At 47.0% G+C, this 16,206-nt stretch overlaps 1 protein-coding gene across 1 annotated transcript in view; it reads left to right on the top strand.

The window, feature by feature from the left end:
• The window catches only part of LOC144892652 (uncharacterized), a 31,518-nt gene extending 20,279 nt beyond the window's left edge, over positions 1-11,239 (top strand). Inside the window, exons 3-4 of the mRNA XM_078780442.1 lie at positions 10,796-10,850; positions 10,967-11,239. Coding sequence (XP_078636568.1) covers positions 10,796-10,850; positions 10,967-11,084 — 173 coding nt within the window. The 3' untranslated portion in view covers positions 11,085-11,239. The remainder of the gene's footprint in view (positions 1-10,795; positions 10,851-10,966) is intronic.
• Positions 11,240-16,206: the final 4,967 nt, after the last annotated feature.

Genomic DNA, 16,206 nt, shown 5'->3' with positions numbered 1-16,206 from the left:
TCTCGTTTCCCACCGCTGTATATTGGAACTAAATCGCTGGATGACGGGATAGATCGCTTCTTATCTGCTTTGGATACTGCCGATGGAGGTTGGGGCGGCAAACACGACTGCGACTTCGGTTGGACGATGATACCGTTGACGCGATGCGATGTTCCGCCACCACTCAGCGATTCCTCTAGCCTGTCGATGTTATCGAATGCTAATATAGTCGGGACCGAAGGGTGCACATGTGACGGAAGTGGTACTGTATCTTTCTCCACACTTGCTAATTTGTCTATGCATAGCGCTGTCTCGATTTCTTCCAGAACTGTGTACGAACATCCGTGCCCGAGTCGATTCAATATTCTGATGACCTCTGTATTACCGGTGAGCGTTTTCATGACCCACGGAAGTAGGACATGCTTCGATGTTCTGATGGTACCCCGGTGTACAGCATTGATGATATCTTGAGCCATCGACCATACCAGTGTGTCGGCACGCGCAGAGCTACCCCCACTCCCGCAAATCAAAGTATGCAGAAATACACGAAGAGAATCTGGTATCTTCACGTAATCTGAAGTGAGTTCTGCTGGCTGAGGCGGCCAACGTTCATTGTAATGAGCATCTTTGATCTGGTGTCGCAGTGAAGTAGCTGCACGCACAATGTTACTTTCACCGTCCGTTCGTTCAAATGCTTTCACTTCTGCTTTCAGGTTTACGCACTCTGCAGCAATCTCTCGCTTTGTCAGATTATCGGGCATCAAGTATACACGGTGTTTCACATTGAAGAAGATGAGCGATTCTCCAAACTCTCTTTGTAATGTGCGCTGCAGATTCTTCTTGATGGAGTCACGAACATCAACTGAAAATGTATCTGAAGACAGGATATCTGTTGCAACATCAACTATTGGAACAATCCTCGGGTTCAAGAACAAGTCAGTGCGAATGAAATTGAATATACATCGTATCATTTCTTTTTTCTTGATATTATCTTCAATGTCAGTTTCTACTTGAGGTTTTTGGGGCCGTGTGTAGTTTCTATAGCAGGAGAAGTGGTAGTGAGCCTCAGCTGCAACCATATCTCGTGTAGTCTATGCCAAAACTCTCTCATCATTGCGAGCTGTCACAGCATCTCTTATTGTCTTATCTGCTCGAAGTTCAACAGCCAAGACAACTGTTTCACGGGTACGACTGCCTTTTATGAATTTTGAAGCACGCTGGCAAAAAATGCATTTATCATCGTAGACCGTTGAAGTTGATCCTGTCTCTTCCCGTGATGATCGCCGTCGCACCGCATCGCCAGTATCAACTGAAGAACTTCTAGCTGCATTGGTCAAAGTAGCTAGGTGGTTTTTGTGAGTGAAGTCTGATCTACAAGCCCTATGGTATAATATTGGAATATTAGGAAGTTCAACTGCGCCTTCTTGGACTAGCTTTAGAATTGGATAAAAGTTTCTAACTGCGGCTGCGTCACACAATGTCTTCCAAGAACTGTTGCCCGCTGCCTTGCTTAGTTCAGAGAGTGGCGACTTCTTGCTGCACAGGATGCACGTTCCGGACTCAGGTTCAATCTTCGCCCGTTTCGCCTCGACACCGGCCATCTCAGCTGAAAGAACAAAAAGACTGACGTTAGATTACTCCGATATCCGAAAAGCTCGCCAGCTTACATAGACATACTCATCCAAGTCAGTGAACATGTTAGATGGCGCCACAATACAACTCTATAATAGAGTTGTATGTGGCGCCATCTAACATGTTCACTTTTAGTTCGTAAGCCACCCACCCCCCCCCCCCCCCCCCCCCCTCAGAGATTAATCAGGTCAGACTGAGATATAGAATATAGAATATAGATATAGAATAGACTGACGTCACTTTCGGCACTGGGTTCTGTGGGTTGATTATCGGCGGGAAATTCCAACTGACATAGTTTCGGTTTGTGGAAAGTGCATGCCTTTTCATATATTTTTTGTGTAAACTCGTGGTGGATGATATGTTTTAGTTTTTGAGTTATTTTTATAGACAGATAAACGGTGTAGCACAATGCATAATTTGGAAAATCATACCAGTGTTGTTTCACTAAAAAAAGTACAAGTCTAATAATAAAATATTGAAAAATATATGATTTTTTTTCGACAATTGATTTTTATAATAATTAATCTAAAACAAAATGCTTCATATTATTTTTTATTTAGACGGTACACATCGGACGTATATTTAGTCGTCAACCACACATCGATAGCTAGTATAGAAGTCCAGATACACGTGCAACAATGTACCCCACCAAATGGGCATTTTCGAGCTGGGTGGTTTCAAAGATGGCGTCCATCCGGGCACTAAGCTACCGTTCTCAGATGTCCATCACACCTTTTCTGACACTTGAGACATTGGTCTAATGGAAAATCATAATGAGAATTACTCCCCCCGCCGGAGCATTCACTTCAAAATATGGCCGGTTGGCTCAAGGACTATTATGAGAAGGGAGAGGACTTGCACGATTGCGTTTTACCAAGAGGACTGAACGACACTCGATATATGAGAAGGACTCGCGTGCATATGGCAGTGGCAAAGAACTGGGACTTGGCTTGGCTTTAGTGACACCATTGGGAAAGCATTGCCGGAGCGACGCCTTGCAGAGGACTTGGGGAAGTGGCGCATTGTACCGAGCTATACCGGGAGCGCGTATAAGGCACCGGTACAACTATTACGTACGCCAGTATAATCGCCAGCTTACCGATCCCCCCCAGTATAATTGTCCGATCCGCGCCACCGACACGGGGCAATCTTGCCTGCCATCTACCATCACCATCTGCTTCGTGGTACGAGTCGGGGACCGGAGCGAGCTGTGGACGCCATCGGTGGACCCTCAACCCGACCATCTACAAACCCCGTGTGAGTCTGAGCCTGAGTGCGAGTGGGCCCGTGTCCAGGGATAAGTAAGACTGTATAAGGCTGCCCTGTGTATCTGCTTCTTCTTCTTCGCTGTACATTTCTGCTTCTTCTCCCTCTTAGTTGTACAAAGTGTGTAATAAATTCCCTGTTCTTCCTGTTTTCCTCTTCATTCGACCGTCTTAGTGATTTCTCCATTGGATAAGCGTGGCACGATCAGGAACCGCTCCAATTGGGTTAGTTCCCATTAACGGCCCGAATCGCGGCTCGCTTTTGCTCGGCGTGTCCACTGAAACCGTGGTTCGGGTGAGGTTATTTCCTTGCTTCCCGGAAGGTGTTAGTACTTAGGTAATAAGACTAATTCGGCTTATAACCCTATTTAACAACGACCGGAAGGAACGTGATAGCCCCGGATCGCGTCGGCTAGTAAAAAGACAAGGGGATTCATCCCCCCTTGGTAAGGGGAAGGCCGACGTTCTGAGATCCGCAACAATTGGAAGTCAGGAGTGGGGATTTGGAACCTGGGAATACATTTTTTAGACCAAATTTTGGACACCAATTGTGCATATTGGCCGCAACAATTGGTGTCGGGGAGTGGGATTTGACCCGAAGTGCGCCTAACGCACTCAAAATTACGAGCGGCCAAAATTTTATTATAAACCTAAATTAAATCATGCCATGGATAGCCAAGGCGGTCGGATGCCGGTGGGGTTAGATGAGGAGTTAGAAGTAACCCAGGACCCCCAGGAAGAATTTGGACAATTGGGAGAAATGGAAGAGGACACGGATGAGGGTGCAGCGGTAGGGGTGGCAAGCAAACAAAATGGCAGCGCCTCGCACATGACGACGAGGGCTGCGGCCGCTGCGCAAGTGGGGGGGGGGGGGTACACATACAAACCCTAATGGCGCAAATCAAAGTGTGCTTCACGGCGCAGAGTAAAGAAATGAAAGAATTTGAAAACCGAATGGGTGTGCACGGTGTGGGGAATGGGGAAGAGTGTGCACGATTCACGAATACCCGGTGGCGGAGGTGCGCAGGTAAGTAGGACCTGCTGGTAGAGCCACGCGACCCAGCCCCGAAATTGTGCGAAGGCACAGACAGAAAAAATGGGGTAGTGAGACCCCAAATTTGGGAGGCACCACAGGATGGTTGGGAATTGGTTTTTAGAACCGCATAGTTTAAAGATGCCAATTGGCAGGGCAAGACCCCGGGCAGGGCAAGACCCCGGGCAAATCAAAGTGTGCTTCACGGCGCAGAGTAAAGAAATGAAAGAATTTGAAAACCGAATGGGTGGCCACTGGCCACATAAAAAAAATTGGGGAGAACATAGACCGCAGGTCGGGCGGAAAAGGCACACTGATATGCGACGGGGTAGCGCGACTTGAGGAACGCGGGGAAAGCGAGCCTGAGCAAAGCATAGTTACGTGGACCGGGGTAGAAATCGCAACATGGGGTATAGAAAAGCCGACGGCCGCTGAATTGGAAAATCTTGTTTTATGTGCACCAGCGGTCGTCGAGCTTAATAAAGAAAAATAATTTATAATTAAAATTGGGGTTGAGGAGACGGCATAGGTAGTACATGAATTGAAGAAAGAAATGGAATGTACACAAAGTCTGCATTCGCATTATGATGTCGTGCTGCCTAACCAAAATGGAAGTTTGCAGTTTGTGCAGGAGAGGAGGATCCCGAAGGTAAGCAGGATTGTGTATGGCGCGAAAGTGTTTGGCGCGAAAATATTTTTTGCGCGCTTGGGATCCCAACGTCACCCAGGCGCTTGTGGAAGGTCCGTGGTGAGGTGTATGAAGGTGAATGGCGTGCGTGTGCAGACGGCGCCGGAGCGCAAGTATGAAACGGATAGTGAGAATTAATGTATAGCGGAGTGTATGTGGGAAGAGTGTGAAACGGAGTGTGACCAAGAGTGTGCAATGGCTGTAGAGAGTGTGCGGGAGTGCACACCAGAGCGCGTTGGAGAGAGTGTGCGAGAGTGTACACCAGAGCGCGTGATTGGGTGTGCAGCGGGAGATTGCACACCCGTGGGTAGGTGTGCGCTGAGTGGGTGTACAATAGAGTGCACCCCCGTGGTGGTTACAGAGTACGTAATGGAGGAGAGCGCACGAGAGGAGTGCGGGGAAGGTGTGTTATGGAGTGCGTGGAAGAGAAGTGTGTAACAGAGTGTGCGAGAGAAGAGTGTGCACGAGCGAGTCCAGTAGTAGAATGCAGGGAGTGTATGGGATGTACGAGTGAGAAATGGGTTGCTTGGTGTGGGAATGCGATTCGGGCATCGATGCGGACCGGGGCAGCGTTTAGGCCGACGTATAGCCGACGCGAGCTCTCGAGGCGTGGTGTTCTTTGTGTGCCGCGGGAGCCGGCGGGGATCGTTGCCGCGGCTCTCTCGCAAGGAGCGCCGTGCATGATTCGGGCCGGGTCCCGCCGTGTATGGTCAGTGCCGTGCCGTGGTGCAAGAGGCGAACGGCACGATTCCGGGGGAGGTAGGCCAGGTCGGACCTTCGCCCCCTGGCGGGCGCTGTGCTCCAGCCGGGGGAGGTTGGGTCATCGTGCCGGAGACCGGAAGGCTCCGTGCCGGGATGGCGCCTGGAACCTCGGTCTGAGTATGCCTCCTCCCCAGAATCGAAAATGCCGGACGGACCCAACCAACAGTAGACCAACTACCAGTATGCATTGCTCGGCTTTGCGAAGCCGAGCTGTAATGAAAATGTATTACGGCGCACCGAGAGGCTCGAGAGTAGTGGACTGGAAGAGCAATAGTGTTGGCGATGGTAGCCGGTGTAGAGGGATGTTAAACCTACCATCCCTCACCATTGGGGCAAAGGAGCAGTAGAGTATGGGGTTTGGCAGTGAAAACTAGCCAGGGTGGGCTCGGATAATTGTTAGGGATCTAGAAAGATGACTTTAGGAGACAAGATTTAAGTAGTGACATTGATACAGGTAGTGGGGACGTAGTCAGATTAGGTGGATGATCATGACGAGGGATGTGCTTGGTATAAGGGAAGACGGGGAAAGCACAAGTATTAGAGGGAAGGAGTTAGGTAGATGATGCTGTGTGTGTAAGCTAGAGGATGCGCTTTCAGCGCAAATGAGGAATTGAGAACGAGAATCTTTGTGGTGAGAGTGAGCAAATGAGGCAATGGTCGTGAATGATGTGTGTGTGTGTGTAAAAGTGTGTGAATGGAGTATTGAGGACATGTGTAATGGTGTTGAGTGAAAGAATTGCATGGGGTGCAAGTGAATAAATGGTGTGGAATAAATGGTGTGGAATAAATGGTGTGGAATAAATGGTGTGGAGTAAATGGTGTGTGGAATGAGTAGTGTGGAGTGCATGGTGCGACGGAGTGGATGGGGGAAGATGGACTCCTTCACGAATACCCGGGGAGGGTAGTTTAAAGTTAGGTAGAGGGAGTAGGTAAATTTGTTGGATATTGACATCTGTGGTGCGTGTAGTAGCAAGTTGTTGCTTTGAGGGGTGCATAAGTAAGTGGAATGGCTGGGCGTGTGAGCCTGTTAGTGAGTATGGTTACATGGGCACTCCGCCACTGGTAGTCTGTCGGCCAGGTGAGGCCGCAGGTAGGCTCTGGGAGCCAGGTAGAGTTCAGAAGTGGAGTTCAGCGGGGCCCGAGGATCCGAGGAGAGGACCCGGGTAGCCCAATGCCAGGGAGGGCATCACAGGGTGAGAGAGCCAGGAGGGCCTTCCCCAGGTTAGGGTAGTTGAGGAGCTAGGCAAGCTCGGGTGGCGACGTCGGTGGCGGAGGTGCGCAGCTAAGTAGGACCTGCTGGTAGAGCCACACGACCCAGCCCCGAAATTGTGCGAAGGCACAGATAGAAAAAATGGGGTAGTGAGACCCCAAATTTGGGAGGCACCACAGGATGGTCAATGGGAATTGGTTTTTAGAACCGCATAGTTTAAAGATGCCAATTGGCAGGGCAAGACCCCGGGTAGTTTAAAGAGTTTGTCAATTAGAAGGATAGTTAGGATGAAATCTCTTCGCACCATACACATCCACTCGCCAAGGTGCCAGGACTCCACACCAGGTTTTTGCAAATGTTTGGATGGAAAGACGCATCATGACGTGGGTGAGACATTGTGTTTATTCCATCCCTTCCTTCTTGGGAGGGATTGGCAACGAATTTGGAATTAGGGGGAGATATGGGAGACAAGACGATAGAGACGGAATTTGTAAATTGTAAATACGAGGAAGGGCAAGGGTACAGTAGGTTGACATGGGGGGTCACGAAAGGCGAGGGACGAGCTTTCTCCGCTCGCTCTTCCGCGCCCCTCATGTTGCATTACCTTGTTTTGACGTGTACCCTTGCGCCCTTGCCCCCGCTAACCTCTGCTTGTCTTTCCTCCCCACCCATGGACCCATTACCTTTTGTTGAGGGGAGTGTGCAGGTGTCCTGAGCTGTGCGGCTGCACTCTTGCGCTGCACCCTGCTGCCTGCACCAGTACACCATATGGACCACACGTTCTGTGGCCTGGCACCTTTGCTGGGCAGACAATCGCGGCAAACGTTATCTTGCCCTGCGGACCACTGTGTTTTTAAGTGGCATCGATGCCATGCACGCGGACCACCTAAGATGGCCCTGCTGGCCATAAATAAAAAGCGGACACGGTTTGTGCCTTTTTATTAATCTTTGGTGTGTCAGGGACAAGAAGACTTTAAGTATGACGATGGCACATGGAAGAACATGAAGCAAGAAGACGTCGCAGCCCAGCAGCCAGTGTGGGTGTACAATAGAGTGCAATAGGCATCAATGATATATTTTGAAATGTTTTTGTGCATTTTCATGTTGGTGCTTTTTGTGCATTTTTTTTTTGGTGATGGTGCATTTCTGATTTATTATGGGGTATGGTGTATTGGTGCAGTGCATGGCATTTGTGTTTCCTCTTTTCAATATTTCTTCCCACAAAAGACAGGTCCTGGGTTGTAGTATTGTAAATAATTAGTAGTCTTGTAAATAACATGCTCCCCACCGGCTTTATGTGTAGTTTGAAAATAAATCCGTAATTCGGTTAATTGTGGGTGTGAGTCTGATTAGATAGTACACAACGCAGTAGGTGGTGTTACGTGGTCCTCCCGGTAACTACCTGGTCTTGGTGACCCCCGGACCGTGGGAGGACCCCGCCAGAAAGATATCTGATTTATACGCTTTCGTAGCGCAATCAATATGAAAGACACAATAATTCAAGTCAATAAGAAACCCCACACCAAGGATCCGGATTACTTAATAATATATTCTCCATCCATCATCAGCAATCAACAATCCATCAACAATCTTACTAAGATGGCCATCTCATAAATTTCCCCCCTTTCCCCACTCACGACCCCTCAATGGTCACTGTCCCTCACAATGTCTCTGGGCCCCTCCAGACCAAGGTGAAGGTCGACTTCTCCGCACACGGGCGGTTGAACGAACCCCTGGCTGACGTGTTCCAAACGTGCACGTCGCGTACCGGGAACAGCTGCTGCAGCGCACACCTCCTTGCAAAGCAAAGCGGGCAAAGCACAGCGCGGCTTGCAAAGCGCGCGAGGCCCAAGGTGCGACCCGTACGCGTCCTTGTAGACGTTGAGGCGAACTGTGCCGGACGCTTGGTTCCGTGCACGAACCCACGGCAACTTGACGTGTAATCGGTAATTACCCCGCGCAGATAACTCCTTTCGCCAGACGGGCTTTCAAAACGCAGCGTCCCCCAGGCAGCTCAATATCGACACCGCTCGTGTCGGAGCTGGGCGAGGAAGAAGAAGATCGCCGCTTCTCCCGGACCTCGTGTCTTTTTCTTCTTCCGGTTCACTATCCCGTTTCCGGTCTCCTGTTATCCGGAGCCTCACTAACCCTTTAACCACAACAACCTTTAATAGAATAAACATTAATAAGCAATGACATGAATAGTAACTCCTCTAAATCCGGGATCCGTAACAGTGGGACATATCTAGTGTTTAAAACTGTCGCACTCAGGGTGTTAGGTTAAAAGTAGAGGGTAACCACACCTAAGTGTCACACTAATTTAAAAGGTAGTCCTGTCCCTTGCTTGAAGCCGGCCGTCCTCACTGGTATGTGGTTCGGCTCGGGTACGAGCCTGGCAAAGGAGGGGTGCAGTGTTGCGGTTTTGAGAACCCACACAGGTAACATCATTAAAGGTTAAAGGTAGCACCCCATAGTTAGGCCACAAGCAACACGTAGGTCACCTTAGAACGTTAGTTATTTCTTAGTATATGTGAGATAAGGCCATTTCCAATAGTTATCATCTGCGTTGTGTAAAACAAATAAGAGTAGGCCCGTTCAGTTTGCAGCCCTCCCTCCAATCGACTCCATTGCACACCATCCAGTCTGCACCCCATTGCTCCTCGCATTAGGATGCTCGCAGTTTGTTACGCGTTGGGCCGGCAGCGTTAGCTGCCAGTTGCTCGCTCAAACCAGCCAAATGCCACGAGGTAGGCCTGGAAAGGGTGCGGAGCGCAAGGTCGGGGGTGTGGCCACGTCACGCAGCCATCAAGGGCGGAGCCGGTAAGACCCCAACAACCAACCAGGGCTCGGGTGCGATCACCTGACAGGGTGTGGCTGGAGATTCCAGAGGGTTCGCTGGGTGTGGCAATAAAACCCCTTGCGCGAGGCCCCCACCTCAGTTATGAAAAGGGAGAGGACTTGCACGATTGCGTTTTACCAAGAGGACTGAACGACACTCGATATATGAGAAGAACTCGCGTGCATACGGCAGTGGTAAAGAACTGGGACTTGGCTTGGCTTTGGTGATACCATAGGGAAAGCATTGCCGGAGCGACGCCTTGCAGAGGACTTGGGGAAGTGGCGCATTGTACCGAGCTATACCGGGAGCACGTATAAGGCGCCGGTACAACTATTACGTACGCCAGTATAATCGCCAGCTTACCGATCCCCCCAAAGTATAATTGTCCCATCCGCGCCACCGACACAGGGCGATCTTGCCTGCCATCTACCATCACCATCTGCTTTGTGGTACGAGTCGGGGACCGGAGCGAGCTGTGGACGCCATCAGTGGACCCTCAACCCGACCATCTACAAACCCCGTGTGAGTCTGAGTCTGAGCCTGAGTGCGAGCGGGCCCGTGTCCAGGGATAAGTAAGACTTTGAAGGATGCCCTGTGTAGCTGCTTCTTCTTCTTCGCTGTACATTTCTGCTTCTTCTCCCTCTTATTTGTACAAAGTGTGTAATAAATTCGCTGTTCTTCCTGTTTTCCTCTTAATTCGACCGTCTTAGTGATTTCTCCATTGGGTAAGTGTGGCACGATCAGGAACCGCTCCAATCAGGTTAGTTCCCGTTAACGGCCCGAATCGCGGCTCGCTTTCGCTCGGCGTGTCCACTGAAACTGGGGTTGGGTGGGGTTATTTCCTTGCTTCCCGGAAGGTGTTAGTACTTAGGTAATAAGACTAATTCGGCTTACAACCCTATTTAACACCGACCGGAAGGAACGTGATAGCCACATATCACGTCGGCTAGTAAAAAGACAAGGGGATTCATCCCCCCTTGGTAAGGGGAAGGCCGACGTTCTGAGATCCGCAACAATATATATATATATATTCCACTTTGACATGATGGGGTATTATGTGTAGATCAGTAGCAAAAAATCTCAATTTTATCCATTTTAAATTCAGGCTGTTGCACAACAAAATGTGTAAAAGTCAAAGGGTGTGAATACTTTCTGAAGGCACTGCATACACTAGAAAAAATTGGAACCTCTCCTCCACTTCACTCTTCCTTCCCTTTTCAAAACCTTGAGTTCACGTATTGGCAGGGAAGGATTCACCTATTCACTCTCTGTGTCAAATTTTCATGTGTTTATGGAAAAATAGACGAAGGTAAGTAATGCAACACATGTTTGGTGTTAATGGTGAAAGAAACCCTTACTAAAGCTCTACCTTTTCATCCCCTTCAAGGTGCTCATTCACAAGAAAAGAATCACAACCTGAGAAACAGTGACTACTTAGGCTGGTTGGACTTCCGCAAGAGGAAAACACCTTTTTACGACTACTAAGCATGCTTTGTAACCTCAAAAGTGTTAAATCCACAATGTACGCTAATCTGAGATTTGTTCCCTTGTATTTTAGTTCCATTCGCAGAAAAGGAAGTTCCAATGTGGGAGAAAATGGTGAATTCATCCTCGTCGTCACAAACGACAAGAGTTGTCAGTTGATTAATTTGGATTTGGAAAGGCCTAGAATTTGACTTTCATTATGTTTTTAAGAAAAGCCCAAAACATTTTCTGCTCCTTTATTACCAATGACTGACTGCAAGTGTTCTTATCCCAGCTTATTTGACATTAGGTGAATGCAAATCTTATTGTAATTTTCACCTTTAATACCCATTAAAGCTCATGTTAAACTGCTCTCTGCTGTGTGACTACTTCATAACATGCTTAAACAGGGTAGTATTACGACCTCGCCCAAAAGAGATGGCACTCGGGGTACTGTAAATACTGGCTCCGGAGGTCCTAGTTTATGTGCTCAGGAGATCACTAAGTTGCCCGTTTGTGGGTCGCACCATGAAGGTAATCGGATGTGACCGAGCAGAATTATAATCCGAATACTGCCACTGATTTAAAATAACTGTCACCTAAATTGCACATGCATGCTATTCAAGCAGAGTTGCGCTTGAATTGCTGTTGAATAAATAGAAATCCTTCACTTGAGATTAGGAAACAGGGTAGGGAAGGTATGCAACACTCGAGATACCCATTGGCACCCGGTAGTAATGAAATAATTAAGTAACTAACACATAGGCCACAACGCGAGGGCCGACAATTGCACAGCACAAACGGAAGTCTCTAATTCCAAAGGGCGTGGAGTGGATGGGAAAGCAAAATAACAAATGAATATTTGCAAGGACATAAAGGAAAATAATGAGTTAAAGGAGGAAAGGAATTCAGGCCTGTCTGAAGTGATGTTCGAGCAGTTTCATCCAAGCAGCAGGTGACAAAATCACATCGTACCTGTCGAGCACGCCACTAATCACAGACACATCGCAACAAGCCACAAAATGTCAGCTTCTTCCAGGCTATTCTATCGTCTCTCTTAGCAGGCATCTTTGCATTGAGCATGGTCTTCTCCACCACGGCTCATACTCCCATATGCGGCTGGTCTAAAACACGGTTTTCTTCCTTAGTGTTTCTTGTCTCTTACTGTCCGATGCCGTTTCTCAACACAATGGTTTCTTCTTCCCTCCAATCTCAAATAATCGAAAATCCAAAATGCTTTTTTAATATGAATCTGCACTTTTCAGATGATCCATTATGTGAAAATGTAAACTTGGGGTATAATACTACTTCACTTGAAATATAGCATCTGGAATATTCCCCCCAAACGGAACCAGTAACTCAAATTTGAGGTTTGCGCCCACTGATACTACCTGGTGGAGGTATGCGCTCTACCGAGTGCAGGTCTCGTTTAACCTGATTTTGTATAGGCTCAAAGAACAGGTTACCCCACGATTGGTTTTGGTTGAACACCGGTATATTTATGCAGGTACAAAGCAGCCATTGACATGTAAAATGGTTATTGTACAGTGTTTGTGTCCAGACGTTATGTCAACTTCTACTTGATGGAATATAAAAGTAAAATGTCAATTTTACCTCTCCTCCACTTTCCTTCACAGGTTGTGTGAAACAAATACATAGGTTGTGTGAATACAGGTTGTGTGAATAAGAAACAAATACATTCCTTCACAGGTTGTGTCGCAGATGTTATCCTGGGACTGTCCTTGCCAAAGAAGATAAAACTACTTAAACGGCGCCCCTTCTTGTCCAGGATGTATAAGCACAACGGAGCACTGGGCTCCGGGCCGGTTTACAATGGCACCAGGTCCACACTCAGAAAAGGACAGTAAAGAAAAAAACTTACTTTTTAAAACAACTTTTGAAAGGTGCACCATAATACATTTTTCAGTGTGGTGTAAACGGCATGCGTTTCAGTGTGGTGTAAATGGCATACGTTTCAATGTGGTGTAAACGGCATGCATTTCAGTGCGGTGTAAACGGCATACGTTTCAGTGCGTTGTAATCAACTAGGGCATGCCCGTACTATATCTATATCTAAAATTATATCCCCCCCCTCTATTTACATGAAATGGTTTGGTCCAAAGCGAACGGCTTGCGAGTACGGTGACAATCCCCCCCCTCTATTTACATGAAATGGTTTGGTCCAAAGCGAACGGCTTGCGGAGTTTGGTAAAGAAATCGCCATAGCATGCACAAACGCGCAGGAAAGCGAAAGAATCGCAAATTAGTTTTAAAACATCGTTTAACGCCAACATAGCGGCAACATAGTTTGCCAACGTGAAATAAATGAATACGCTCTCAAATGTGCCGTCCGAGGCAGAGTCTGTTCGCCACGTTCGGCACACGTGATAGCTCGCTGCTCTCTGATTGGTTGAATCGTTTTTTGGACATAGCTCGGTAACTACTTCTCCGATTAATATGAAACCTTGAAAAGGCACATCCTCGGGTCCCCAGCAATATACCTGGCAAGTTTAAAGTATATCGGACCCGTGGTTGTCGAGAAACAGCGGTCACAGACATACAAACATACAAACATACAAACATACACACAGAGATTACTGGAATTATAGATAGATGTAGGTTTCAATGTGGTGTAAATGGCATACATTTCAGTGTGGTGTAAACGGCATAGGTTTCAGTGCGGTGTAATCGGTGTGCGTTGCAGTGCGGTGTAAACAGTGTAGTTCGTCGCAATACAAACACCGTTTCAGACGTAGGTGAGAGGCAGAGCAGACGAGTTCGTTTAGAGAAGTGGTGACAAAAATTATGAAAGAACATTGAAGTGGCACTCAGAAACACAAGCATAAAACAGAATTAGACAAACGTAAAACATAAAACTTCAGTAACAGTGCATCGACTGTTGATGCGGTTTCTGATGACATTATTTTGCTGAACAGAGAACACACTAAAACCTACAGGAAGATAGATATAACCATTGCTGGTACCCAAGTGGCAGTCACGTCCATCTGCAACTTGAACTAGTGAATATTGTAAGTAAAACCTGTGTGCTGTTAGACACTTTTGTGTCGATCTCCTATGTCTTACAACGTTTCTCCAAATTAGTTTGGTGCCAGGCCCCACAAAATGTTAATCCAGAAATGATTTTTTTTTTTAAACACCTAATAAGTAAGATATTTGCACGGTTTATTTATTACCCTCTAGTAAGCTGGTTCTCATTTTGCCGACCTCAGAAGGATGACAGACTGAATCAACCTACCTAGTGTTATTTAACAGTCGACAGGGGCTCCAACTCAGGACATTAACATGTTAAGCCAACACGAGGCGTCCATGATAAGGGAAGAGTTTTCATTTCTCCGTTCGGCTCATAAAAAGTGATATTTGTTGGAAACAGTCATTTATTCCGAGTGTTCCTCATAGCAGGATTCGGAGATTACACTCGCTTACGGATACATTCCATACACTGCAAATAAAAACTGAAGCAGAAAATAATATTCAACGAGAACGGCACTCAGTATAGAGCATACCTCCACCAGGTGAACAGTTTACATTTTGTATCCCAGAGTTTTGTGCCAGTCTGCTCACCAGGTCGATGTCATCCACGGTAGTGCTCAATGTCCTGTTTCCGGTTGGTTTTTATTAAGTGTGGTTAATGGGTGATTTCTTACTATTTGTGTGTGCTGTGTGTGTCATAAGGAACAGAGGAAAATAGCAGAGGCCATTACATACGGGGGATTAATTTACCCATAATCCCTAGCTAATTAACAAACCCTCGTGATGGGAACGAAGACACTCTGCCACGACATATGGTCTACACAAATTTCCTACTTGTTACATGGGGTTTCTTCTTCTTCACGACAGTCGAAGCACACCACCTATACATTCTACCTGGACTAAAGTATTGCCTACTCCCTACAAACGTAACACAGCCCCCCCCCCCCCCCCCCTGGAACCGTAGCTCCCGCAAGGTTCATTTCACGCCCTACCATCTCAGTCTTAACACTTACCGACTCGCAATTAGCCTATGAAATAAATCAGGAGGGCTGTGGGAAGCAAGCCATAGCTACTCTCCTTAGCATTCTACCCTCTTAAGCAACAATTCACATATGTACAAAACTTTAATTTAAAAAAACAAACATAGGAATTAACAATTCTGGCAGATTATTTATATTTGCACAATTTTCTCGATATTCCAGAAATTTCAAGGACTCTGTGAACCCTGGTGAATGGCATCATTAACCCAAACCCCCCCCCCCCAGTCCATGACTGACAAAAAAAAAAAAAATTACCATTTATTTTAAACCTCATTTAAACTCAACGATTATTTTCCGAACATCGTCAATAATTCACTATAAACTCAAGTTTCAAGGAGGTTACAAGTCCCCAGACACAAAGTCCTGACTCCAAGTCTCAAATAAATTTCATCACATTGAAAGGCACAAAGTTTTGCGGCTCGAGTCCAAGTCGCAAACTCTGGTGTGTAATGGCTTGCTAGAGGGCTGAGTATCGCTTGTCTGTGCTTTGAATTATGTGGAAGAAACTCAAGTTTGGAGTTCACCCGATCGCTGGTTTGCACATTGATCGCTTGCGACATAATTAAGGATAGAGTGAAGGGAATGCTGAATGCTGGTGGCTTTCAACCAAATTATCTAGAACTTTCTGTTTAATGTGTGCGAATATGAAAAACAGCTTCACCCATCTATATTTCATGGGTTGTTTTGAGGACAGCCACACAGATATCGGGCACAAATTGAGGTAAATTGAGACTGGGGTGTTGAGAGCAAATGTGAGGTTGCTGGGAGAGATGATAGTCATCAATTCTGGGTATCGTGTATCAGGCCATTGTAATATTTATACTCGGCTTATTGTTCACATTAGTGATGGTACATTCACCACGTATGGGGGGTTGGGGCGGTGATGGAAACCACACAAAGAATGCTTTGATAGTCCTCGGCATGGATAGTGATGCACATTTAGCAAGTGTTCGGAATCTCTTTCAAATTGCGAGTTGAACAGGCGACTGTATCGACGGGTTTCTGTGAAGTCGATGATGGCACAATAAGAAAGCAGAAAATGTTACATACTCCACTGTTTTGACGTGGGAATTTCCGTTTGCCTTTACGAGCAGGAGGGCGAGAGTCTACCTTTTCCAATATGTCCGAGTGGTGCACCATCGCAACAGTGCTCTTGAGGGCACTGACTAAAGTCTGGAGGATCTTGGAGTAGGTTGGTACTCCAAATGTGTAGTGTGTATGGCCCTCCTTTGTGAGGACTTGCTGTGACACTCACCAATCCAACCAAGGTAGGTGGAGCTCTTTAGCCTTGGTAGGCAATCCA

The sequence above is a fragment of the Myxine glutinosa genome, chromosome 6 (assembly GCF_964187855.1).
Source record: "Myxine glutinosa chromosome 6, kmMyxGlut1.1, whole genome shotgun sequence".
Taxonomy (NCBI): Eukaryota; Metazoa; Chordata; class Myxini; order Myxiniformes; family Myxinidae; genus Myxine; species Myxine glutinosa.
The sequence above is the reverse complement of the archived record's forward strand: the minus strand, read 5'-3'. Positions and strand labels throughout refer to the sequence as shown.